At 57.4% G+C, this 26,113-nt stretch overlaps 2 protein-coding genes across 7 annotated transcripts in view; one reads left to right on the forward strand and one right to left on the reverse strand.

The window, feature by feature from the left end:
* The first annotated feature begins 1,592 nt into the window (after positions 1-1,592).
* G6PC3 (glucose-6-phosphatase catalytic subunit 3) lies at positions 1,593-5,988 on the forward strand. 2 transcript variants are annotated; one of them, XM_040497745.1, is made up of 6 exons: positions 1,602-1,974; positions 3,855-3,961; positions 4,342-4,432; positions 4,632-4,750; positions 4,945-5,086; positions 5,320-5,988. In XM_040497745.1, exons 1-6 carry the CDS (start codon positions 1,757-1,759, stop codon positions 5,681-5,683), a joined length of 1,041 nt encoding a protein of 346 aa, XP_040353679.1. In that variant the 5' UTR covers positions 1,602-1,756; the 3' UTR covers positions 5,684-5,988. The 2 variants fall into 2 exon arrangements, with proteins under 2 accessions (XP_040353680.1, XP_040353679.1); XM_040497746.1 differs by lacking the exon at positions 4,632-4,750 and having other exon boundaries at positions 1,593-1,974; positions 5,320-5,468.
* Positions 5,989-7,887: 1,899 nt separating this feature from the next.
* Positions 7,888-26,113, reverse strand: part of HDAC5 (histone deacetylase 5) — a 37,050-nt gene continuing 18,824 nt past the window's right edge. For all 5 annotated transcript variants that reach the window (XM_040497740.1, XM_040497743.1, XM_040497739.1 and 2 more), the window contains 24 exons: positions 20,199-20,458; positions 19,949-20,093; positions 19,731-19,845; positions 19,300-19,430; positions 19,022-19,168; positions 18,820-18,932; positions 18,372-18,503; positions 17,923-18,145; positions 15,915-16,126; positions 15,356-15,649; positions 14,473-14,638; positions 13,476-13,609; positions 12,752-12,872; positions 12,231-12,280; positions 11,954-12,061; positions 11,493-11,548; positions 11,257-11,344; positions 10,184-10,303; positions 9,829-9,926; positions 9,531-9,649; positions 8,771-8,904; positions 8,385-8,469; positions 8,089-8,254; positions 7,888-8,009 (listed from right to left, as the gene is read on the reverse strand). In XM_040497740.1, the coding sequence (XP_040353674.1) occupies positions 7,970-8,009; positions 8,089-8,254; positions 8,385-8,469; positions 8,771-8,904; positions 9,531-9,649; positions 9,829-9,926; positions 10,184-10,303; positions 11,257-11,344; positions 11,493-11,548; positions 11,954-12,061; positions 12,231-12,280; positions 12,752-12,872; positions 13,476-13,609; positions 14,473-14,638; positions 15,356-15,649; positions 15,915-16,126; positions 17,923-18,145; positions 18,372-18,503; positions 18,820-18,932; positions 19,022-19,168; positions 19,300-19,430; positions 19,731-19,845; positions 19,949-20,093; positions 20,199-20,458 (3,257 nt within the window). In that variant the 3' untranslated portion in view covers positions 7,888-7,969. The remainder of the gene's footprint in view (positions 8,010-8,088; positions 8,255-8,384; positions 8,470-8,770; positions 8,905-9,530; positions 9,650-9,828; positions 9,927-10,183; positions 10,304-11,256; positions 11,345-11,492; positions 11,549-11,953; positions 12,062-12,230; positions 12,281-12,751; positions 12,873-13,475; positions 13,610-14,472; positions 14,639-15,355; positions 15,650-15,914; positions 16,127-17,922; positions 18,146-18,371; positions 18,504-18,819; positions 18,933-19,021; positions 19,169-19,299; positions 19,431-19,730; positions 19,846-19,948; positions 20,094-20,198; positions 20,459-26,113) is intronic.

Consider the following 26,113-nt stretch of genomic DNA (forward strand, 5'->3'; position numbering starts at 1 on the left):
CCCTAACCCACCTACCTGCCCACATCCCACCCCCACCACCCCCCTAGAAATTCTGGAGCCTCATATATGAGTAACAGTAGGTTGAACTTTCTCTAGGTGGAGGCAAAGACCAGCCCTGGCACTACTTAACTTGAACACAGTTCGAAAGTGTTTCCTTGCCCTTCAAGAGACATCAACTTCCTGACGTTGGGCATATATTAGTCCAATCATTTAATAGGAATAAATATACTGATGCCTCTTAGTTGTGGTATTTCGGAGAACTTTCAACTCTGACCCCCACAAGTCACTTGTAACTGCTGCTCCACTTTTTATATGGCATTGTGATTATAGTTTTCATATATATGACTGCCAGGTACTGTTAGGGAAAGCTTCCTGGAGAAAGTGAAAAAATCTGAGACCTGAAGGACATGCAAGATCTCTAAAAGGAGACAGAGCCTGTGGATTTCAAGGAACATAAAGTAGCTCAGAAATATTATGAAATGGAGTTGTGGGGGTAGGCTGGTAAAGGTTGTCTGGCTAGAACCTGGGCAAACTTTCAAAGACCTAGAAAATGTAGGCTTTCTCCTTGGGACAAATGAAAAACAGCAAGGGAGTGAAGTGACGTTTATATCCAGCTTCCGTTCCCCACACCTTTTCAATTAGTGAAATTAATTTCTCCCCAAGAAGAACCATATTTACATTCTCATTTTCATTCACCCAAGGAACAAAGTTGCTTGAGGTGGGAAGGAACTGGGGAGCCACTCAACAGTCTCCTCCCACCCCAACTCTGCCTCTAGGCAGGACCTCACCTAGAATAGGTGAGGATTCTATTTCGTGTGTGTTCCCAGAGAGGATTATTCCAGATTTTGCCGTGGGTGTGTGCCCTTCCTCTTCCCATACCAACCCAGCTACTACCTCATGGTTTACCTGCCCAGCGGGGTTTTGGAAGGCAAGGAGGGAGGTAAGGCAAGCTTAGAAGTGGAAGTGAGACTTGGACTGCTTGCTATGTGTAAGAATTCGCAAGCGTTTAGGTTAGACGCCTCAGAATCAAGAGGCTTATCTGTCAGCTTCCAAATCAATAGCGGACGAATTCGGGCGGGAGATTCTTGGGCTGGGGGAGAAAGGCAAGGGCCGATTAACGGTGTCTGAAAATGTAGAGCCCCGCTTCAGCGCCGACCGGAGATGCCTGGCTCCTCGGAGGAGTCTCCGTAGCGCTCTCTCCAAGAAATCTCAGAGTATCTTTGGAGGGCAGCGATACTGGAGAAAAGAGGTCTGGTCTGGAAGGAATCCTGACCTTGGAGATTACACATCCATCTTCGCAGTAGCAAAGCAAGAACCCTGGGCACGTCGCCCACCCGCAGGTTAGTCCTTCCCTTGACCCGGAACAGCAGCGGGAGCCGACTCTGCGCCCAATGCCCACGTGCCGGCAACAGCAGCCACGTGGGGCTTTACGGAAACGCCTTCGCAAAGATTTGTCCCCTGCGCTGCCCAGTAGAAAGGAAGACCCGGGTGGAACACCAGAGGAAACGGTACCGGCTAGAGGCCGGGCTCGCGCGAGTCAGGGACTACCGGGGGAGGGGGGAGGGGGGGGACGGGGGAGGGGCGGAGCTTGTGCCGGTCGCTGGCAGGGGGCGGGGCCTAGGGCTCCGAAAGGTGGGCTTTTGGACGGCAGCGGGGAGAGCAGCACCCTCGTCTCCGAGGCGTCTCCGACGCGTCTCCGACACTCCTCGGCTTCCACCATAGAGCAAACCCCCGCCCGGCCGGTCCCTCGGTCGCCATGGAGTCCACGCTGGGCGCGGGCATCGCAATGGCCGAGGCGCTGCAGAACCAGCTGCCTTGGCTGGAAAACGTGTGGCTCTGGGTCACCTTTCTGGGCGATCCCAAGAGCCTCTTTCTGTTCTACTTCCCCGCGGCCTACTACGCCTCCCGCCGCGTGGGCATCGCAGTGCTCTGGATCAGCCTCATCACCGAGTGGCTCAACCTCGTCTTCAAGTGGTGAGACACCGAAGCCCTCGGCGTCCTGGTCCCCCACCCCCAAAGGCCCTGAGTCCTGGGCAAGCCCTGATCTCCCTCAGCAGGTGCCTCAAAGGCTCGGACCTCCCCCACCACCCCGCCCCACTGAACCCATGGCCTTAAGATCTCTTCACCCCTACCCCCGGGTCCCTGACTTTTTCCTTTGAGCATCTTCATGCATTTTGGACTCAGACCTAAGAGTCCCCATCTTCTCATGAGACCAGTGTTTCTCAAACAGGCCTGATGGGAGAAATCACCTAAGGGGTGCAATGCAATATTTAAAACGCAAATACCTCATCCCACCGCAGACATACTGACTTAGAAATTTAAGGGAAGGGGTTGGGAATCTGTATTTTAAGAAGCATCTGTGGTGACTTAAGTAGCAAAAGGTCCTGCTTGTCAGCTCACTCTTTCATTCATCTATTCATTCATTTGACATAGTTGTTAAGAAGCATGCTTTGTGCCAGGCTTTACACTAGCAGCTAAGGGCAGAGGGCTCAAAATTTAAGGTATGTTTCCCCAGACCATGACCAGCAGCATAGGAAGCACTTTGACAACTTGCGAGAAATGCAAGATCTCAGGCCCCAGGCCAGAGCTTCTGAATCAGAATCTGCATTTTAACAGGGACCTCAGGTGATTGCAGTGCATAGTAAGACTTGAAAAGCACTGCCTTCCAGGGAACACTTTTCTTCCTTCTCTCCTTCATTCACTGGTAGACTTCACACAGACTTAGAAGCCAGGAATCCCAGGCAAGTGGGTGGGGCCCCCAGGCCTTATCTCTTTGTGACACCAGGTCTCTCTTGGGTGCAGCGGGGAGCTGTGCCTCCCCTCACCTCAACCTCTGCTGCCTGGGGGAGGGAAGGGAGTTCATAGGAGACACTTGAATGGGCTGGAATGACTTTGCTGAAAAACAAAATAGGAATTACCTTCCCTCCCACTCTTCCCTGCAAAGGCTTCATTCCTCCTGAAAATGGAAAAACAGCTGTCTACTCATTTCCTTCTTGCCTAATTGCCCTTTGCTTTGTGCTCTCTCCCCGCTCAGAGTCCGTATAAGCCTCCCCCTCTACTGTTCCCGACAGGACAGACCACTCCCTTGGGTAGACATTCTCAATGCCCCCCCCCCCCCCCAACAAGTGACAAAGCTCCTATTCATTTCCTAAGTGTGTTTTGAGCACCTGGCGTGCGAACCTAGTGGTGAGGAGAGGCAGGTGCCTTTTGTCTCCCTCCCCAGCAGCATCTTTCGGCTCTCCTGCCTTTCCTCTTTCTGGCCACAGCAGCCTCGCCTCTTCAGGATGTGGTTTCCCAGGGTCCAGTGAAGTCACCAGCCAGGGGACTTTGAGCTTTTTGTCCTCTTTATTCTTTCTCAGCCTCCTCTGTCCATTTCCCACTCCCATTCTCAAACAAGAGAGTCTCACCCAAGGAGTTCACGTGTGGGTAATTCAGACTGGAGTTTGGGAACTGGAGGGAGGAAGATTCAGGAGGGTCAGTGGGGAGTCTGGGAGCAACAGAAAGAGTCAAGTCCTGGGCTCTCTAGGAAGAGCAGAGCTGGCCCTGCAGTGGGAGGAGTAAGAGCGGGACTAGTGAGCATTTCAGAGCATTTCAGAGTGTGCATGTGCATACGCACACACACACACACACACACACACACACACGATCTCTTTCCTCCTTATCACTTCTTTAAAAATAGCATGTGTTCTTCTGTTCCAAGGTGAAAACTCATGGCAAGGTAATGCACAGACTTGGACTCCCTTTCCGACTCCACCCTGCAGGCCCTCCAGAGTACTCCCGGGGATCCTTCTGCTCCCGCCTGTTCCCCTGGCTGCGTGCGCATATAATGTCATCTTCTGTCTGTTCTCTTCTAGGCTTCTGTTTGGAGACAGGCCCTTTTGGTGGGTCCATGAGTCTGGCTACTACAGCCAGGCCCCAGCCCAGGTCCACCAGTTCCCTGCTTCTTGTGAAACTGGTCCAGGTGGGAAGCCCCAAATCTCCCTGTCCCAGTGTGGTTAGTGTTCAGTGAGTGTTTCAGAGTACTTTTCAGCCAGGGTGGCCTAACCAGAGGCCCAGCCTCTCAGTTACTGACCCAGAGAACTAAGAAACCCCAGGAAGAATGATTTGAATTCCAGAGGAGGGCACCCATGCTAGAGTGCCAGCTGCCCACCTTGTTTAGAGTAGATCCGAGAGACAAAGCAGAAGCCTGAGAGCAGTGGCCTCAGGCAGGGGTGAAGAAGGCTTCAGGGCAGAGAGAGCCATGGACCAATGCAGGGGGTGGGCAGCGGGGTTCAGCTATTGCCAGGGGCTCCTGGGTTCCACTCTCATCCTCTCACCTCAATCTTCTGGATCCTCCGGCAGGCAGCCCTTCTGGGCATTGCATGATCACAGGAGCAGCGCTCTGGCCCATAATGACGGCCATCTCTTCCCAGGTGGCCACTCGGGCCCACAGGTACACGTTGGCATTGCCTACCAAGGAGGAGAGGGGTGATGGTGCCCTGGACCCAAAAAACGCAGCAGCAGGGCAGCCTGGGAGCTGGAGGTCTGGGGACCCTGGGGGCATTTGGTCAAACCATGAAGTGCTTGGGTGCTGAGGGAAGCCAAGCTGTGTGTGGACACCCCCTGAACCATTTTGCTTTTCTTCTTTGTAGCCGCTGGGTGAGGGTGATACCTAGTCTGGCTTACTGCACCTTCCTACTGGCGGTCGGCCTGTCCCGGGTCTTCCTCTTAGCACATTTCCCCCACCAGGTGCTGGCTGGCCTAATAACTGGTGAGCAACTGGGGCAACATGGTGGGCCTACGGGGTGCCACTGGCAGTGGGAGGACCCGTATAGGATCCTCCCATCGTATAGCTGACCCCAAGGCCCTTTTTTTTATACCTGTCTATTCTGCCGAGCTGTCCTTCAGCTCAGGGGGCTCATATCCCCCAAACTCCCTGAAGCTGCTGTCACCTTACTTCCCTAGGTGCTGCGCTGGGCTGGCTGATGGCCCCCCGGGTACCCATGGAGCGGGAGCTAAGCTTCTATGGATTGACCTCACTGGCCCTCTTGCTGGGTGCCAGCCTCATCTATTGGACCCTTTTTACACTGGGCCTGGATCTTTCTTGGTAAGTCCTGCTTTGAAGTTTGGGCAGGCCGGAGCCCGTTCTGCCTCACCCGTACCCAGCCCGGTGGGTCCCTGGTTTGTTGTAGCCAAAAAGGAACATGTGACCTGTTCACACAGACTCTCCTGGGGTCACAGCACAACATGGGGGTAGACTCCAAAGGGGCTGAGAGCCATTGGCCCTCTAGGTTCCAGAGGGGGGAGGTCTCTCCTGCAAAGACCCCCTCCTCCCCACAGGTCCATCAGTCTGGCCTCCAAGTGGTGTGAGCGGCCTGAGTGGGTGCACTTGGATAGCCGGCCCTTTGCCTCCCTGAGCCGTGACTCAGGGGCCGCCCTGGGTCTGGGCATTGCCCTGCACTCTCCCTGCTATGCCCAGGTACGGCGAGCATACCTGGGACATGGCCAGAAGATAGTCTGTCTTGTGCTGGCCGTGGGGCTGCTGGGCCCCCTGGACTGGCTGGGCTACCCACCTCAGATCAGCCTTTTCTATATCTTCAATTTCCTCAAGTACACCCTCTGGCCATGCCTCGTCCTGGCCCTTGTGCCCTGGGTGGTGCACATGTTCAGTGCCCAGGAAATACCACCCATCCGCTCTTCCTGATTTCAAGTGCCTCCTATTGCCACTTGCCCCGCCCCCCCCAAAGCCAACACTCCGTGATCTGTGACCTCCCTCCCCACTCCAGGAGGCAGCCCCATCCCCTTCCAGCTCCCACAGGCCCTGGTCATCCTCAGTCTCCCACTTCCCCAGCATCTGGTCTTCACCCCAAAGGGCCTTCTTTCTCCCAAAAATGCTGGTCCTTTTGCCTTCCCCTGAGTCCCCGGAGAGCTAAGGCAACATCAAGACCAGTGGGGTCCTGTAACACTGTGAGGGGTTCACAGAGGCCCCAATAAAAGCCCTTGAATACATCTGGATTTCTTTTTTGCCTATGCGCACATTTCTGTTAAACTTGCCTGTGTGTGTGCAAGTGAGACCCTTGCCAGGCCACCTGTTGTACACTCCCCCTCCCCCCACAACGCTTGTTTCCAGAGACCCTCAGCCTGGGCCCAGCATCATTGGCTAGGCCACAAGAGAGGTCCCATGAGATGCTATGGCTACATTCAGTGACACCTTGTCTTTAATCTACAGGACAGAGACTCCACTCCCTCCCACCTCAGCCTCCTGTTTCCTAAATTGGCCAGTCCAGGGGCTGGAGAAAAGAAGAGCCGTTTTTTTGGCCAGGGTGGGGAATGGGAACCTCTACTCCATTTGGAAGCCCAGAGAAGAGAGACATCAGCCCCAGAAGGCACTGCCAGAAACAAGTTTATTTACATAAGGACACACAGTTTAACAGATTACAAAATACTTAACTGAAATCCATATCCAGGGAGACAAAGCAAGGAGTGGGTTTACATGAGAACCAGACCAGCCATGGGAGAGAGAGAGAAGGGCCTGGAGCTGGGGCTCGGCACGGAGAGGCCTGGTACACTGGGCCTAGCCCCATCCACATCCCCCAGGAGGATCTAGAATACACTAACAACACACAGGACACAAGCACGCAACGAACCAGTGGTGGTGGGGCTCCTGCCCCTCCCCTGGCTCCCTCAACCCTACTCAGGCCCCCCGTTAGGATAATATGTAAACAGACGGGGCGGGGGGACCCTCGGGATGGGGCAGAAAAGAAGTGTATGTGGTGTTGACAGGAGGACCGAGGAAGACGCAGCCCCCTAGGAGCCACTTCCCATCTTTGGTTTCCTACAGGCTAGACGGCATTCCCTAGGCCTTGAGGGCCCCCAGCCCCTCCTGGTCTTAGCTCCCTTGGGCTAGTGGCCAGGAGAGGCAGCCCAGGAGGAAGGGAAGCTACGGGTGAGGGCAGACTCCTGCGTTCTGGCCCTGCCCCCTTCTAGAAACCCCACTCTCACCATCCCCAGGCTTCAACGTAAAAGGCCCCAGAAGGGAGGTGGGCCAGTGACCACTGGATAGCTGGGGAAATCTGGTCCTGAACAGCAAGGGGGCTCTCACCAGCCTGGAGGCTCCACCACCCCCGGCCCTTGCAGGGACCACCTGCCCATCCCCAGGCTGTGCCAGCAGAGGGGCAGGGAAGCCCACAGAGTAAGGCTGAGAGCAAGCCTGGTTCTAAGACTCCTCCTGGTCCCTCCGAACCCAGGAGTCCAGCCCCATCCCTCCCCACACACTTTGACCCTCTCCAACCCCTGGGAAGGGCAAAGAGGTCCTGAGGAGTACGAGGCCAGACAGCCCTGCCCACAGACCACAGGCCCACATTCTAGGGCACAAGTCTTCCCCCGGTGCTGAGGCCAGGAGAAAGGAGGAGGAGAAGGGGTCTATGCAGAGATGGTGAGGACAACAAAGAGGGAAAAGGGTGGGGAATCACGGGGTGGGAGCCCACCTCCCCTCCACTCTGTATCTTAGACTATAGAGCAACCTTCCGGATCTTCCCCTGAGGTTGGAGAGGGGAGGAGGGTGAAATTAAGGCATTTCCCCCAGTTAGCTGAAGCCAAGGCACCAAACTTACTGTTCCCTCCTCACTTAGCGAGACTCCAAAACTAGAAGGTACTATCTGGGCCCCACACCCACTTTAAGCCGGCCCAGTCTCCAAGGTAGAAAAGGACAGAATGCAGAGAAGCGGGTACGGGACACAGCATGGAGGTGAGGCTGGAAAGGGTACCTCCGTACCTTTCAGGGGGAGCAAACTTCTAGAGTGGAGACGTGGGTCTTGCTGGGGGGAGTTGGGCAGGAGGCCTGAGGCGGCTTAGAGGAGCGGGGGCCGCGGCGCCCCCGAGGCTGAGAGACCCACACAGCACACGTTGTTGAATGTGTGACTTTTTGTTTTTAATAGAAAAAATAAACAAAATCACAATGATGAAGCCCAGAGGGACGGGGGCCAGGGTGTCACAGGGCAGGCTCCTGTTCCATGGGCTCCTCTGCCGGCCTGTGGGAACAAGCACAGGGAGGGGCATTGAGGTGGGGGCACCGGCTTGGGTGAGGGCAGAGGTCAGGAGGAACCTTACCTGGGGCTGTGCTCCCGGGCTGCAGCAGCCTGGGCCTGCTCGGCCCCCACCGACAGCAAGGCCATGGCGCTCACAGTCTCAGCCTCCTCCGTCTCCCCTGCCTGGGCCTCCCGCAGGGAACGGCCTAGACCAGCAGCGAACCTCTGTACGCAGCTCCAGTGTTTGCCTGTGGACGAGGGGTAGACGGGGATCAGGCAGGACAGAAAGCATACTACATCCCCAGCCCTGGCAGGCCCACAAGCTTCTGCCCCTTTGGCAAGCCGAGGTCTGAGCCTCTCTGCCTTGTCCCCACGCACTCTGGATCTCGATGACTTTCTCTAGCGTGGCCACTGCGTTGATGTTGGGCTTTTGTTGCAAGACTGCCTCGTCCAAGGGCTGCAGCTGGCAGGGGAAAGAAGAGAAGGCGTACGGCTTATGGTGGCGGTGCCTGGCCCTCTGAGCACCCCATTCAGCCCCAACCATCTCCCGTGACAAGGGTAAACAGCAGAAAGGAACCCAGGAGGAACCCTGAGTCAGAAAGCCCTCCCTAGCCACCGGGTGTCTTTGGAACCCAGGAAAACCTTCCCAAGGGCGCTCAGTGCTGCTTAATCAGGAAAGGGGCCCTCCCTTACTGGCCTCTCCCTGGGCCCTCACCCCCTGGCTTACTAGTCCACTTCCCCCGGTGCCTCCCTGCATCCCTTACCTCCACGCTGAGCAGGGCTGAGACACAGGCCTCAGAGGCATCACAGATGGCGGTCAAGTCGTGGCCTCCCTCCAGGGCCAGCACCACCCGGCCCCCTGCCAGCGTCATCAGCTGCCTGGTTAAGTGGCCAAAACCTTTAGGGATGGGCGAAGTGAGGAAACCAAAATGGTTTGGAAAAAAAAAAAATTCAAGAGAAGATAAGAAAGGAGAGAAAAAGCAACGTGAGAGGCGGAACAAACAGTACAAAATAAAATAGTAGATTTAAACCCAGATATACATCCACGATAAAATTCAATGTCAACGGACTAAATGCTCCGTTAAAAGCAAAAGAGAACAGGGGAGCCTGACTGGCTCAGTCGGTGGAGCATGCGGCTCTTGATCTCAGGGTCGTGAGTTTGAGACCCACATTGGGTGTAGAGATTGCTTAAATAAATAATCTTTTTAAACATCTTAATAAATAAATAAAGACAAAACAGAACGAGTGGGCTAAAAGAAATTCCATTTATGTCCTAAGGAGCACCACCGAAACATAGGGATCAACAAGTCCCACCCCTGTGACTCTGGGAGGAGATCTACCCTCTGTTACCCCACACCCACATGCCTGCCCTCCGCCCCAAGGCCAAGGCTGGCAAAGGGAGTGGGAAGCCCCTGCCAAGACGATTCCACGTCTTGGACCTGCCCCTCCGCTTTCCTCCTCCCAACCTCCGCAACGCCAGTCTATTCCTGCTCCACGCCCTCCCTCAATCCCCCAGCAGCTCACATCTGGCGGTGACAGAGTAGCCACCCAGTGGAGACAGGTGTCCCTCAACAGCATCAAACCCGGCAGAGACCAGGACCACGTCAGGTGAGAACTCGTGGGCAATGGGCATCACCACTGTCCTGCAAAGGGAGGGCCCAAGCTGACCCTGGCAGGTGGCTAGGCCAGGCCTCCCCTCACTCTGTGCTCCCCCCCCCCCGAGACAAGACCCCTCACCCACACCAACCTGAATGCCTTCTGCCCCTCCCATGGCAGGGCCCAGGGGGCTCCCACCCTGCCCTTGGCCCTTCTCAGTGCCCACCTGAAAGCTGTTAGGTACTCCACATCTCCGATGGGGGGATCCACACCTCCTGTCCATGCCACGTTCACATTGTACCCCACACCTGGCCCTCCGCCAACCTGGCAGCGTGGTGGGGAGGGGTTATTCTCACTGCCTGGGGATCCCAGACATCGGCCCCGCCCTCAGCCCTGATTCCAGCCCTTACTCCACTCACTGCTGCTCTTGGTGGAGGGACAGTTGGCCTGCGTGGTCCTCCCGCTAGAAGCCCGGACTCCCTGGATATCAGCACCACCACAGGCCTCCCTGGCTCCCTGCTAGGTCCCATTCTGCTACCTCCCCAAGGGGCCCTATATTTGATTGAACCCAGGAACTGTACCTCTTCAGGAGCCCCAGAGCCTGGAAAGAAGTTCCCGTTGTCATAGCGATGCAGGGAGATGTAGAGCACAGACGGGTCATTGTAAAAGGCTTGTTGGGTGCCATTGCCGTGGTGAATGTCCTAGATGGCAGAGTCGTGGGAGTGTCAGAAAAAAGGCCCAGTCTCGGGCCCAATGGTCAAAATTCCACTTGCTCCCCACCTCCACCCTATGGTGAACTCTGGGGGTGCAAGGCAGCATGTTCTGTCCGCAACAGTATCGCCCCACACTTCTCTACCCAGGGTCTGTGGGCCAGAACGTGGCACGGTACAGAAGAGATACAAAGCCGTGGGACGAATACGGCGGGTCGCCCTGCACCATTGTCCTCAACAGCGTGGAGGGAAACCTTAAGGCTAGTAAGGAACCGAAAGCAGATACACTCCGAAGGACCCAACTTACGTTGAGTTTTTAAGCCAAAGTTGGGCTTCAAAGAGTCCTCATCTTTGATGAGCACTGCTCCTGGCTACTTCCCAGTTATGGGGGAGTGGAGGGTGCCTTTCCCTCTGCCGTGAGAGGCGGGGTTTGAGAAGTGGCGCCCAGGAGCAAGAGCAGAAGTGCTGGGGCCAAAAGGTCTCATCCGAAGCACAGTGCCAACATCCCAAACTCTGTGACTTTGGTCGGCTATTTCACCCAACGGCTCAGTGTCTCTCCGTTTATAGAAATGCACATCCTAACTCCTACCACTCGATACGAACCACGAGCAGTACCGTGTGTCCTGGCACACAGCCAACCCCAGTCAAGAGTACCTCTAGCAACGGTGGCAACAGTCTACACTGTTCACAGTAGAAAATCTTGGTTGCTTGAGGCTACAAGGTCGGGGCCAAGGTGGACTGGGGCTCAGGCCACTTTTGAGTCTCTCTTAGCAAGGAGGGAGGCCCATGGGAATGGGAGGGCTGGGCTGATGCTCCAGCAGGAAGATACAAGGTAAGTCATCAGGCCCAGCAGCAGTGTGGGCACCTAAGGAATAGGTGGCAGTGTTGGGGGGGGGGGGTGCCTTCCTGAAGGCTGACCCTGGTCCCACCAGCCCCCTGCCTACCCAGTCCACGATGAGAACCTTGCCCACGTTCAGCTTCTGCTGTAGGAGTTTGGCTGTGATGGCTACAGAGTTGAAGAAGCAGAATCCCCTGGTGTGTGGGGGGAGAAAAGGATGGGGGAGGTCAGCTTTAGCAGATTGTTTGCTGCATGAGCAAAAGATACACATCAGCTCAGCTGAGAGGGAGAGGGGAAGGGAGGAGGGCCGCGGGTCTAGGGCAGGGCGGGTGTGGCACTCACATGGCTGTGGATTCCTCTGCGTGGTGTCCTGGGGGCCGGATGATGGCAAATCCATTCTGAAGAGGTGCAGACAGGAGGACGGGGACGACAGATAGACAGGCAAGGTGGCCACAGAAGGGGTGGACGCAGAGGAGAGAAACACAAACCAGGCAGGGAAGAGAACACAGGTCAAAAACATGTAGCCCGCGCACTAAGAACACAGCCGCAGGCCCCGTGGGCAAGTAGACACCACCTCTGATCTCAAGAGACCCACGAGAGCATCAGATATTAGTGCCTCTTTGCCAGTCCCTCTTTACCACTCACCCCCCCGGCTGGCCCGGGAGCCATCACCTCCCCCCCACTCTGGCACCTGAGAGTTAAGGTTGCCTGCTTGCTCAGGGGAAAGCCAAGGCTGCCCCCGTCCTCCACCCGAGGATGCAGGACCAGGCCACGTGATGCCGAGGCCCCAGGCACACACTCACCTTGAGCTCTCCTGCTGCCACCTTGAAAGCCAGCTCTACCAGGCAGCCCACTGCCATGCGCACAGCACTGGAGGAGTGCATCTCGTTCCACACAGTGTCACTGTCCACCTGCGGGGGCAGGAGAGCAGGCTTCAGCGTGCCCCCTGCAGGGGGAGGGCAAGAATGGGGGTGGGCACCTGGACAGTGGGCCAGCGGCCATGCTGGGCGGGAAAGGGGGGTGGGGGGCAAGAGCTGGGAGTGCCGCCCATCCATCCCTACTGGCAGGTGCCCTACTCACCCCAATGCCCCCACAAGGCAGCATGGCATACATCTTCTGGCTGATGGGGCCTGCAAGGAAGAGGGACAAAGCTACTCTGGAAGTTGCCTCAAGTGCCAAGGCTACAGGCGGGGGCCTCCAGAGGGCAGTGAGCTCCAGCACCAAAAAAAGAAGGCCAGACCCAAGCACAGGACAGGCCTCTGCACCCCACGCCAGTTGGGAGAGGTCTGTCCCCTGTCCTCAGGCGGGAACACCTTACCTCTGGGGCAGACGGCAGGGAAAAAGGGGCATGGATCGATTAGGGAGACGAGCAAAGCCCTCCCCCATCACTAAGCCTGACCTGCCACCCTCCACCCTCCTGCAATGCACCCCACCCACACGGTGGTCTATGTGAATGGCGCCCCCTGGAGGTGTGCAATGTGGCGGCTGTGCCACCTCGGCCAAGGGTATGATCTGTGCCCACTGGGACCCACTTGTCTATGCTGACAGCTCCCTATCCCCCAGGGCAGCGCACGCAGCCTGCCCCATGACTGCTGGCTCACCAAGCAGCTTCTTGCTGTCAAGCTTCTGTCGGTTGAGGGGGCTGGTCCCATAGAGCAGGGTGTGGTATTCGGAGTGCACCGTCTGGATCTCGTCCAGTGTGGCTTTGCGACCCCGGATCCGCTGTACGGGGAGCGCAGAAGAGGCCAGTAAGGGGATGCACTGAAGGCCCAGCTCTCCCTGATGCCCAGACCCTCTCTCTGTCCTACCGCCCGGGACACATGAAGCTGCTTTCTGGCCTTAAGAGATCCAAAGGATTTTGAGAGACTACAGTAAGACCTTGCTTTGGGAACATACTTTGTTCCGGAAACATGCTTATAATCCAAAGCACTTGTATATCAAAGCGAATTTCAAGAACCATTGGCTCAGTGGTGATCATGTGACGTTCGGCGTCCCGTACCACTCGTATTGCAAGACATCGCTTGTTTATCAAGTTCAAATTGATTAGAGGCGTCTTGTGGAACACTCGCAGAACAAGTTCCTCACAATCCCAGGTTTTACTGTATGCCCTGGCCCCCCACATACCCCAGTCCGGGACCACCCCCGCTCAGCAAAATGCGCTATGAGGGATGGAACCGAGAGGTGGCTGAAGGGACTGACCCTGAGGTCAGGGGTTGAAAGAAAAATGAGGAAGACACAGAGAGAGGCCTCATGGACACAGAGACACAAAGGCCTTGGCTGGGTTTGGGGGGAGCAGGGAGCTGGAAGAAGGAGAGGCTCCCTCACCTCACACTTGCTAAGCAGGCCTGTCTCCTGCAGCCGAGACCAGATGCTCTGGATCCGGCCGGCATGCTCAGGGTGCACGTGTGTGTTCCCGCACATGCACTGATGCTTCAGCATGAACGTGTCGTAGACCACACCTGGACCGGAGACATACCCATCAGCCAGCACCGCTCTGGGCCATGGCAGCCTAGCCACTGCCATCCCCGGCAGAGCACACCAAGCTCTCCCCAGTCAGCCCTGGCCCCAGTACCTCCCCATGGCCACCCCGGCCCCACCCCAGCCGCCTTCCCACACACCGGCCCCTCTCCTCTCCTCCCGAGGTTCCTTTCTCCCATTACCGCCCATCAAAAGCCCCCCCACCCCTCCTCAAGCCTCAACCAGCCTGCCCCTGAATATTTATGTATTTATTTGGAGAGAAGAGAGACAGAGGGAGAGAATCCCAAGCAGGCTCTGTGCGGTCAGCGCACAGTCTGATGCGGGGCTGGATCTCAGGTGAGATCATAGACCTGAGCTGAAATCAAGAGTCAGACGCTTAACTGACTGAGCCACCCAGGCGGCGGGGGGGGGGGGCGCCCACCGCCACTGGTTTTGATTTCTGCACATCATGCTCTCAACACTCTACTCCCTTCAGGGCACATCCACCTTTCCCCCTTCTGTCACAGCCCGTGTGCCGTTCCCCCAGCCCCCCACACCCCACTGGTGAGGCAGGACCATCCCCAGGCAACTGTGCCCCCTCAGAGCCCAGCATAGGGCAGCTTCATGTGGGAAAGCTTTCTGGAATGGACTGAGGCCTCACTTTTGACCCCACAGGGAGGAGGACAGGAAGCTAGAAGGGTAGGGACCAACTGAGACAGTGAGCTCTCTTCACCCAGGGCCCCAAGGGCTTATGCGGCCATGGTGCGAAAAACAGGTGGTCCCTCAGCGGGTCGCACGAGGCTAGACATGATGCACAGGCACCCTGGCACACGGTGGAAGGACAGCTGGCGGGGGTGGGGCTCACCTGTGGTGAAGAGGTGCTTGGTGGGCTGGTCTGGGGGGCTCTTCATGCCCCCAGGGGCAGCAGGTGAGGACTGGGTGCGGCCCAGGGCCTGGTGGGGCACAGTGGCCAGGCTGAGGGGTGCCTGATACACCTGAAGGGGCTGCAGCTGCTGGGCATCTGAGAACACCTGGGCAGGAGGAGAGTGGGAGGGAGCGTGAGACGCAAGTGAGGGCAAATGTCCCGGGCCCCCCAAAGGGGCCCCTGTTCCAGTCCTTCTCTTCCAAACCTCCCCCTTCCCCCATCTCCTCCCACCAGGGACAGGAGGCACTCCAGCCTTCACCATCTCCACCTCCCAGGAGATAGGGGGGTGGGGGGAAGGGATGAGTCACGCCAGAGTAGCATTGAGGTAAGAGGCTGGGAGGGACGGGGGCGTGGGAGGGGGCAGGATGAGTCAGGCCCGGAGGGCTCGGCTGTGTCCGCAATGAATGGAGCGCGTTCTAGGTGCAGGGGGACTGTAGTAACAGCGGGGGTGTGTGTGTACACACGCGCATGCTCGCAGAGACCAATGCGCAACCGGCCCTACGCAAGCAGAAACGCAGATACACAGGCCATGTGCGCGCGCGCGCGCACACACACACACACACACACACACACACACACACACAAGCAGCCTGTGGCAAGGGCAGACACAGACACAGGGAGGGGCTGGCAGACTGGGGCACAGATGGCTCTGAGACCAACACAAGCAGCGCCCCCTTCCATAGCCCCTTGTCTCTTTCCCACTCTGCTTTGGCTCTCTTCAGAAAGCCTGGGAAGTGCAGACCAGGGAGAGGGAAAGGCAAAGATGGGAAGGGGCTGCAGGGGACAGAGGAGTGGCGATCAAGGGCCGGGGTGGAGGGAGCACCTTCTTGTAACCAGCACTGGACTCCTCCGAGTCGGGCCCCTCCTCGGTGCCACTCTCGCCCTCCTCGTCCTTGACCTGGATGCAGTCCTCCTCCTCCTCTTCCTCCTCCTCCTCCTCCTCCTCTTCCTCCTCCTCCAGGTCTTCCTGTGTACTCTCACTCTCCGTGGAGCCTTCCCGGGGGATGGTCAGGGCCCCCTCCCCAAGCAAGGCCTCCTGCTGCTCAGTCAGCTCCTCCTCTGTCTCCTCGGGGTGGGTGGTGGGCTGCCGTGGCAGCTCCCCAGTCTTGGTGAGGATCTGGGAGCAGAGCAAAGGGACACGCCAGCTGGGAGGGGGAGCAACCAGGTGGCCCGTGGCCCAGGAGGGTCCGTCCTCCCCTTGCCTCTCCCTGGTAGCCGCCCTGCCTGTACAGAGCTTCCGCGTGAGGCAAGGTGGCAACTCGGAGCAGATACGGCGTGGGGAGTGGCCCCGGGCGTCAGCCCCGGCTCCCTGCCTGCCAGCCCGGTGCCGTCCGGTGTCCTGCCCCCAGCACAGCCCTGGCCATTCGCCTCCCCCAGCTCACCTTGCCCAGCTGCAGCTGCTGTTGCTTCTGTTTCTCCAGGAACTGCTGGTGCTGCTGCTGCATGACCAGCTGCTGCAGGGCCTGGGGGCTCTGGGGTAGCGGGGAGGACTGAGTGCGGCTCAAGGGCCGGTGCCGCGGGAGCTTGCCCACTGTCCGCATGCTGGTGGCCACACGTTCACCTGTCACCAGCGGGGACTGCCCGTGGAGTGGCACTGTGCAGTGGGGAAAGGCGAGTAACCATCACTGTCGGGGCTCCGGGCTGCCCCCCCCTACCCCGAGGCTCTCCCCCTCCTGGAACACCACCACCGATATGATCAGGAGAAACCTTGGAGGGGCCTGGGGCACCCTGCCCCCAAACCTGAGCCCCCTTCTTCCTCCTCCCCACAATGCAACAGTTTTGTAGCTCAGAGCCACTGCCTCCTGCAAGCCATCCTGGATTCACCACTCTCTCTCTTTGATTCCCTTAGGACTACACATACAGTCTTAGGCCCTCAGTACGGCTGAACAAGGACTAGCTTTCTCCAATGGCAACGAGACCCCCTCTGATCATAGACAAGGATCCCATCAGGTGGGGAAGTCTGGGGGCCAGGATCACTTGTCTTTTAAGCAGAACCTCTTCTGATGCCACCAGCTGCTTATGGTCTGACTGCCCAAAGCCGTGCCATCCAATCCCACAGCTGCAGCCACATGCGACTCCTGAGCACTTAAAATGTGGCCTGAGTTGAGATGGGCTCTAAACATGAAATACACAACTGGATTTCCAAGACAGTATGAAGCACAAAGTAAATGGTCTCATAGGTAACCCTTTATACTGATTATATGTTGAAATGGTAATATTCCAGACCTAGCGAATTAAACATATATCAAAGTTGGGGCACTCAGCTGGTTCAGTCAGAGGAGCGTGAGACTCTTGATCTCAGGGTTGTGAGTTCAAGCCCTTCGCTGGATGTGCAGAATAACTAAATAAATAAAATTTTAAAAATATGTATGTGTACGTATATATATTAAAGTTAATTTCACCTGTTTCCTTTCACAATTTTTTTAAAGCTTTTATTTTTGGGGTGCCTCAGTCGGTTGAGGGTCTAACTCTTGATTTCAGCTCAGGTCATGATCCCAGGGTCATGGGATCAAGCCCCATGTCAGGCTCTACACTAAGCATGAAGCCTGCTTAAAGATTCTCTCTGATTCTCTCTCTCTCTCTCTCTCTCTCTCTCTCTCTCTCTCCCTCTGCCCCACTTGTGTGCTCTCTAAAATAAAATAAAAAAAAATGAAAAATAAAAATGAAAAGATTCTGGGGCACCTGGATGGCTCAGTTGGTTAAGTGTCCAACTCCTGATTTTGGCTCAGGTCACGATTTCACGGTTCGGGAGATCAAGCCCTTCACTGGGCTCTGCACTGACAACATGGAGCCTGCTTGGGAGTCTCTCTCCCCCTCTCTCTCCTTCTCCCTCCCTTGCTCACGAGCTCACGTGCACACCTGTGCATGTGTGTGTGCTCTCTCTCTCTCAAAATAAACTTTAAAACAATGAAATGAAATGAAATGAAATGAAATGAAATGAAATGAAATGAAATGAAATGAAATTCAAATTAAAAAAAGATTTTAAGTAAGCTCTACACCCAACACGGGACTCAAACTTACAATCCCGAGATCAAGAGTCACATGCTCCGCTGATCGAGCCAGCCAGGCGCCCCTCTTTTTATATATATTTTTAACGCGGTTCTAGAAAACTTTAAGTTGCACATGTGGCTTGTGTTGTATTTCTACTGGATGGCACTGCTCTGGAACCTGAGCACATCGCAGCAATCGATGTCGTCGAGAACAGCACCTGGCGGGCTGGAGGTGCTCGATAATGTCCGAGCAACGCGATACAGAAGAAATCAACGATGCCATGGAGGGGAGCTGTGGTAGAGCTGAAGAGTGTCCCCGGCTACTCCCTGGTGGTTGCCTCGCACCCTTGGAGGAGGAGCCTGACACCCACTCCCTCGCACAGCTGCCGCCCCCACTCACCAGCGATGAGGGTGCTTTGCTGCCGAGCCTGCTCCAGCAGCAGCACGTGCTGCAGCAGGGAGGCATGCCCGTGGGGGCTGGTGTCACCCTCCAGCGCCACGCCCAGCAGGCAGCCGGGGATGGAGGATGTGCTCATGAACTTGCCCGTCAGCGCGCCACCCTGCCGCAGGGACTGGAGGGCCTGCCTCTCGGCCTCCTGCTGCGTTGACAGCTTCGGGGAGGCCTGGGGGAGGGAAAGAGAGACGGAAATGAAGGAGAGGCACATACCATCCCCAGTCCCGCCAACTTTGGATCGGCATCCCTCACCCACCCACCTCCCACCCCCCAACTCTGAGGAAGGCCATCTGATCTCCTTCGGGGCCTTGTGAGGACAAAAACCCCAGCTGGGGGCACCCAGGACCACAAACCTAGACACCAGAGGGAGGATGGGGCGTGTGCCTCATACTTACCGTGAGGTGCGAGTTGGTGACAGTGACTGTGGCCTGCAGCCCTAGGGAGATGTTGGGCAGAGAGGGAGACGTGTAGAGGCTGAACTGGTTGGGGGAGCTGTCCAGAGGGAGGGCCCGGTGCTGGGGGAGCATCTAGGGAGCAGTCGGGAGAGACAGGCATGAGAGCAGGCAAAGGGGGGGCCACCTGGGGCCGAGGGCTCTGAATGGTGCCTCGCTCCCCGCTCCCCACACCAAGCCCCACCTGGGCAGTACTGAGAGATCATAGTCCTTCAGAGGCCCATGGGACAAATCCCACTTAGAGGCAACAGGTCCCTCTAGCCTGTCCACATGGGCGGAGAGGTCCCTGCCGGGTACTCTCAGCAAGACAGACAGGAAGGAGCTGCCCTCCTTCTTCCAAGGGAAACAGAGCAGCTCTGGCCCGCCCGCCCAGCCCTCAGCAGGCCTGTACCTCAGTGGGGATGTTGGGGACTGAGCCAGTAAAGCCATTCTCAGCAATGGTGCTGTGGGAGCTGTTGGGAGAGCTGGGGCCGGAGCCTGGTGCGCTGTTACACACGGACGACACTATGGGAGAACTGGCTGTCACCTGGGCTTGCTCAGAGCCACCCCCCACTCCCAGGACCTCAGAACAGGAACAAAAGAGGAGCCCTTACCTCCAGGCCCAGCACCAGTGATCTCAACAGCTCTCTTCTTAAAGGTGCTAATGACTGTCCCATCCTTGCGACGCAGGAGGGGACTGCTTCTCCGCTCAGCCACCTTCTGCTTTAGCCTCGAACGCACTTTCAAGTTGGGTTCAGAGGCTAGGGAGAAGGCAGGCAGGGCTCAGATACAGCTACACGGATGCGCACACACCTGCAGCCTGGCCCCTTCACACTCCCACCCCTACGTCCAAGGAGCCATACTCTGGGAGGCCAGGTTGGGCACTGCTCACCTGTTTTGCGGAGGGGGAAGTCATCGCGGCTGTCATAGGGCCCAAGCAAAGGCAGTTTGTAGGAGGGAGGCGTCCCAGGGGGGCCACTCTGGGGAGGGGAACTCTGGTCCAAAGAAGCATGGTGGGCTCCCCTGGGGGGTGTGGGGTGGGGATGGAAACAGACCTAGGTTATTACCCAGCCAGCTGGGCCTGCCACCTAGTGGCAGTCACATTTAGGAAATACCCACTGCATGAAGGGACAGGAAGTGGATCTGGGGAGGGGAACAAGGAGGGAAGCCAGGGGTGGCAATCTCGTCTTCCGAGAGAGATCGCAGGGCCTGTATCTGGCTTCCGGCCAGGAGCCCCCTGCCATCCTGCAACCGGGCAGCCCCTGATGGGGGGGGAGGAGGGGGACGCACCTCTGAGACCCATGCCCGCCCAGGGCCTATTACCAGCATTTGGGATGCTGTGGGAGGGAATGGTTGAGGCCGCCTGGCGTGGGCTCCTTTGACTTCGACAAGAGGAATTCCTGGAGCCTCAGCTTCACCTCAGTGCTGGCGATGGCACCTGCAGGACAGGGCGCCGCTGACCTGGGTGCTCAGGGCCAGGAGCCCACAGCTCGGGGGCGGGGGGTGGGGGGGCGGCAGGAGCGGGAGGCCCCAGGCCTTACTCTCTTTGCTCTTCTCCTTGTTTCGCAGGATGAGCAGCTGCTGCTCCAGCCGCTGCTTCTCCAGCTCTTCCTGCCGCTGCTGCTCCCGCTGCCGCTGCTGCTCCAGCTCCTGCTGCCTCTTGGCCGCCAGCATCTCCTGCTGCTGCTGCAGAGGCACAGGGAGGGGGGCAGGGGGAAGGAGGGATGGGGTGAGCCAGGTCCGGGCGGGGGTCGGAGGTTTGGGCAGCCCCCCCGCGCCCCCCTCGCTCACCTTGAGGTGCTTCTGCAGCTGGACCTCATGCTGCCGCGTCAGGTGGTCGTGCTGTTTCTGGAACTCGGCGAACAGGAGCTGCTTCTGCAGCTGCTGCTGCTGCTTGAGTGCCAGGAGCTCCTGCTGCAGCTGCTGCTCCCTCAGTGAGGGGTCCACAGGGCCCGCCAGGGCACCCCGCAGCTCCGCGGGGCTGGGGCTGCCTCCACCCCCGCCCCCCATGGAGCTGGGCATGGCTCCCGGCAGCACCGGCTTCACCTCCACTGCAGGGAGAAGAGACAGGCGTCAGTGAGCCCGATCCTACCGCTACTAGGCCGCTGGGGGCCCAGAAAGCTCCCCGGCAGGCCCACTAGACCCACTAGAGAATAGATGGCAGGCGGGGTGGGGGGTGGAGGCAGTCAAAGCCCTCTGCTCCACAGAATCAGTGTTCTTCCGTAATTGAGGTCCAAACCATGAACTTCAATAAGAAAATACGCAAAAGCGTGAAGCACGCCACCTGGAAGATTGTGAGTGCTCAACGCGTAATAAATTGTCTTGTATTGTTAACACCACTGGGCATCTTACATGAGTTACCTTCCTAACGAGAAAGCCGGGCTTTAGAAAGGTTCAAGTACAAGAACACCTGGGTGGCTCAGTCGGTTAGGTTAAGCGTCTGACCCTTGATTTCAGCTCAGATCGTGATCCCGCCGTTCGTGAGATCAAGCCCCGACTCGGGCTCCACGCTGAGTGTGGAACCTGCTTGGGATTCTCTCTCTGTCTCTGTCTCCCCACCCCCCAAAATAAATAAATAAACTTAAAAAGAGAAAGAAAATAGGTTGTTGTGGTTTTTAAATTTTTTAAAAATATTTGTTTATTTTTGAGAGAGAGAGAGACAGAGAGACACAGAGCGTGAGCAGGGAAGGGTCAGAGAGAGAGGGAGACACAGAATCCGAAGCAGGCTCCAGGCTCGGAGCTGTCAGCACAGAGCCTGACGCAAAGCTCGAACTCACAAACTGTGAGATCGTGACCTGAGCCTAAGTTGGCCGCTCAACCAACTGAGCCACCCGGGTGCCCCGAAAGAAAAAAAGGTTTAAGTACATGACCAAACACACACAGCCAGGTGATCAAAGAACCAGAATGTGAATCCAAACCCTATGCTTCTAACCACTATCCTTCCCATGCCTCCTCCCCACCTCTCAGCATCACACATTCCCTGCCAAGAAACCTAAAGAAACTGAAGCACAGAGGCTGGTTCTAGAACTGATGGGGCTGGCAGCCAGGGCCCTTGGGAAACCCAGGAGAAGCCTGTGGGGACCTCAGGACACCCGTACCCTCTCCCCTTTTCTCTGCCCCACACCCAGCTAGGGAAGATGGGGCCCAAGGGAGAGGCTGTAAGAATGGGGCGGGGGGGGGGGGGTTGGAGCAGGAGGACTCAGGGAAAGGGGGTGCAGGGCTGCAACAAACCAGGGACAGGAGGGGGCTGGGAGTCAGACTCTGCTTCCTTTGCTGGATTATCTCCTTTCAACAGTTTTATTGTAATTACCCCGAAAATGCCGCTATATATAGAGTGAGCCAAACAGCAGCTGTGCCTGGGGGGAGGGGGAATGAGAGAATGGGCGGGCAGGCGCAGGGAGGAGGTGGGAGGAGGAGACAGGAAAGGAAAGGGAATCAGACAGGAAGAAGGGTAATGGCAAGGGGGGCGGAGGCTGGAGCTCAGGCAGAGATCTCAGAACTCTGGTCTCAGGGAGAACCCGCTGGGGAGGGGAAAGGGGTGGAGCGGTCTGCTGGGTCCCAAGACTTCGGGTCCAGGCCCCCATGTGGGCAATGGGCTGAGGGGGCCCCAGGGAGAGGCAAATGTTCCAATGGGCTTATGGGAAGCATGGGTCTCGACCTCTTGATCCCTGTACACTGTCCTCTGGTCACTGAATGTCACTCCCCACCACTGCCCCGTGGTTGCCAGGGCAACTGGGCAAACACCACCCCAGCAGGGAGCCCCAAGCCCAACCCACACTCCACAGAGCCTCCAGCAGGAAGGGGAAGGCAGGCTACCCACTGCCTAGGAAGGAGGAAGTGAGAGAGGCAGGGCCGACCCACCTTGTTTCTTTTCCATTTCATTCTCCAAAGAAAGCCCTCACTTTTCTCACTCCAGCCCAGGGAGGCCACAGGGAGCTGGGAAGACCTTCCTGTGGCAAGGAAGGGCCTGGAGAAGGAAGGACCCCAACATCTTGGTGGCTACCAGTGTCTCCTCCCCTCGTAAGCAGGGGTCTGCCCAGGCCCCCATCATCGATCCTCATCGGGAGTGGAGAGGGAGCTGGGAGAGGACTAAGGGCTGAGCTAAGAGAGGCTTCTAGACCCTGTGCAACTCATGGGCCTGGATCTCTCCAGGGAACCTATACTGAATGAGTGTCACCCAGGCAGGGGCAAAGCCTGCTGAAGGCTAAGGCCCTGCTACCACCCTTATGCCTGAATATGGCCCCTGGGACCCAGTGGAGGTGGGGATGGGACGGTAAAGCCTGAGCAGAGTATCTCGGTCCCCACCAGCCCCTTCTCCGCCCAGCACTGCTAGGCACATTCCTCTGCGGTTTGCCCGCCAGCCACACTGACGACTCTGTGGCCACGAGGCCAGAGCCACATGTGCAGGAGTGGCCAGATGTGGCCAGGAGGGTGGGGTTCCATACACAGACACACACACACTCGCTCACTTTCCCTCCCAACCCACGTCCTGCCCCAGCACCAGGAGGAAGCGCCCTCGGAAAGGCCCTGCAAAGGGCTTTTCTGGAGGTGGCCGACCCCACCCAGGGTGCAAAGCAGGGTGACAGCAAGGAATCAGCAGCCAGCCTCAGGTCTCCCCAGTGCTAGAAGTGCTCAACAAAGCCCCAAGCCGGCTGAGAGTTATCTATTCCTCAGTGAGGCTGGCTTGGCCCGTGGCACTCTGACCACTCAGCCAAGAGGAGGACAGGCTTCAACCTGCTGCTCCCGGCGGTGCTGGGGCTGCTGGGGCTGCAGGAGCCGGATGCCTGCCAGCCTGCCCGCCCAGGGAAGGGCAGGGGTCCAAGCACTCCTGGCTCCCAGCAGATAACCCTGCTAGGGATGGAACTACAGCCAGCAGTGCTGGCTTCCCTTGCAGGAGCCCTGCAGAGAGGGCACGGGCTCAGGCAAGGGGAATCTCCCACCAGGGCTGCCACGCAGCCTCCACCACAGCAGAGATGCTAGGCCCCAATGCAGTGGGAGCCACAGCCCCATTGGTATGCAGGTGGCAGGACGGCCAACGGGCTCCGGGAACAGCCTTGTTCCCATGCAAGCAGGAAGCACAGCCAACTAGAGAATGTTAACCTGCAGGCCCTGGGAGGGCCTCGACAAAATGCAGCACCCCAGGGCTCTGCCGGGTCATAACCTGGCTCCATCTATGATGGAAGGGGTGACGGCCAGGCAGCTGGAGTCAGGGAAAGGATGTGGGGGAGGCACAGAACCTCCTGGGTGAAGTCTGCTGGGCACAAAACCTAGAGCCCGGCTGGCCTTGCACCCCCTAGAGGATTTGTGCCCTCTGCCAGCTTGGCATGAGCAGAGCAGGTGGCAGTGGCTGCCATTAGAACCAAGCACCTGGCAGGAGAAATGGGTGTGTCAAGATAGAAGGCTCTCGACCGCCTCCTGGTGGACCAAGAAAGTGGGAGGACGTTGGAAAGGGAAGAGAGGGGGGTGGGGTGGAATTTTCCCTAAGAGGAAAGGCTGGGAGCTCTGGCTAGCAAAGAGCCCCCTGAAAGGCCAGGAGAGGGATCAGTTGGGAGGGCAAGGCCCTGGGTCCTTCCCCCAGCCCCCATGCCTCCTTCTGACAGAGAGCTGTAGAGAACAGAGTGGAAGCCAGACAGCCCACACAGTAATCTCTCCTACAGAGGGAAGCTAGAAGGGTCCAGGTCTACCCTGCTCCATACTCTACTCCTGAAGGACTCTGCCCCCTCTGCCTGGGAGTGGTGGCCTTAGGAAAAAGTGGCAATACCATCCTGTCCTCGGCCTTCTGCAAGACTGACTCACACTGCCTCCGTGGAGAAGCCCCAGCCCAGGTAGGTGAGTGGGCAGGGCTGCGTATTTCTAGCCATCAGAGTGGCCCCACACATACCAGGCGCTGGCTCAGAAGGGGCCACCCTGCCTAGCTCACAGGCACACCTGGGCAGTGGCGAAATCTTAACGATGATACTTCTCTCCCATCCATCTGGGCCTCCCACCTCTCCGTGAACCCTGGCAGCCCAGTTGGGGCTCCCACGGCAGATGGTTCGGGCGGCGCAAGCAGAGATAGCCTGGCTCCTCAGGGGGAGATAGTACAGGTGCTGACGGGACAACTTCTGGGACGGCCACCAGCACAGCCTTAGACCAAAAGGAGCGTCCAGACAAAGAGGGACACTGCCCCCGAGCGGGCAGGAGCTCTGGGACAGGAGGAGCAGGTTTTCGCGGTACTTTGGGAACAAGGGTTCAACGGAAAACAAATCTGGTTGCTCTAGGGCACGGCCAAGCTGTCCTCCTGCTCTGAGCATACTGCAAGCCATGCCCCAGCTCCAAGCCCTCAAATGGAGAAATCACCAACTCCAGAATACCTGTCACCCAAACCCTGGCAGCGGAGAGATGGCACCTTTCATTCCCCCTGGAGAAGATGTAGATGGAAGGGGCCAGCACAGCGAGTAGACCCGTCCAACAGACCTAAAAAGCTTAACGCTGGGGGCGCCTGGATGGCGCAGTCGGTTAAGCGTCCGACTTCAGCCAGGTCACGATCTCGCGGTCCGGGAGTTCGAGCCCCGCGTCGGGCTCTGGGCTGATGGCTCAGAGCCTGGAGCCTGTTTCCGATTCTGTGTCTCCCTCTCTCTCTGCCCCTCCCCCGTTCATGCTCTGTCTCTCTCTGTCCCAAAAATAAATAAAAAAAAAAAAAAACGTTGAAAAAAAAAATTTTTTTTAAATAAAAAAAAATAAAAAGCTTAACGCTGGGCTCTAAAAAGACCCTGCTCCCAGGAGCCACCAGCCACAGGAGGCTAGGGGAGAAGGAAGGGACCCAGGGTACACAGAGTGTGAGAGAGGGGCGTGCTGAGCTGTTTGGGACAAACAGGACCAAAAAAAAAAAAAAAAAAATGAGGCCTCTGCAGATATGCCCTGGATCTAAGGAGCTACCCTATCAAAAGAGGGGAAGGGGGGAAAAAGGCCTTTGAGATCATTTGTTTCGGCCCCCTCTTTTGCACAAACCTCTTAGGCCGCTGTGTAGAAGATTCCACCGGCTAAGTAGCAGGGAATCACACCCTCTGAACGCTAGCCTAAACAGCCTGGCTCCAATGCAGGGCATCCCGGGCCCTCCACACCAGCCAGCCTGGATAACTGGCCCCACTGGAGAGCAACGTGCGGGCGGCACCTTCCACCAGCACCCCGTACCCTCAGGAGCTCCCTCTCCACGCGGGGCAGTCAGCAGCTTCCTTAAATGGCTAATGCCCTCGTTCTGTCCCTCCGGAGAATGGGAAAAGGGGTTTGTCCTTTCCCCGGCCTTTGGGAAGGAGGCAGGGAACAGCCTTTCACACTCCTCCCCGTGATGCCGATGACTCCTCCCCACCGAGGACGGTTTCCCATGATCTATTTCTGTGCTCTTACGTGACTAGCGAGGCCAATTTAGGCTCAACAGGTTCTACCACAATTCAGACGGTATTTCCACATGTGCGAGCTGGGGAAGACTCTCACCTAGCAATCGTCACAGCTCCTCATGTAACGCAAGCAGACACATCACATAATGGTTAAGAGCCAGGGCTCTGGAGCAAGAGAATGCCAGGGTTCAAGTCAGGCTCCGCCACTTCCCAGGGCAAGGCACCGAGCACCTTCTCGGTGCTCCGTGCGGGCATCTGTGAAATGGGAGTAAGACTAGTACCTTCCTCCCAGAGCGCTTAGGCTCAGGGGAGGACACGCCGGGGAGCTTG

This window comes from Herpailurus yagouaroundi, unplaced genomic scaffold (genome assembly GCF_014898765.1).
Source record: "Herpailurus yagouaroundi ecotype Mexico unplaced genomic scaffold, PumYag 189, whole genome shotgun sequence".
NCBI lineage: Eukaryota > Metazoa > Chordata > Mammalia > Carnivora > Felidae > Herpailurus > Herpailurus yagouaroundi.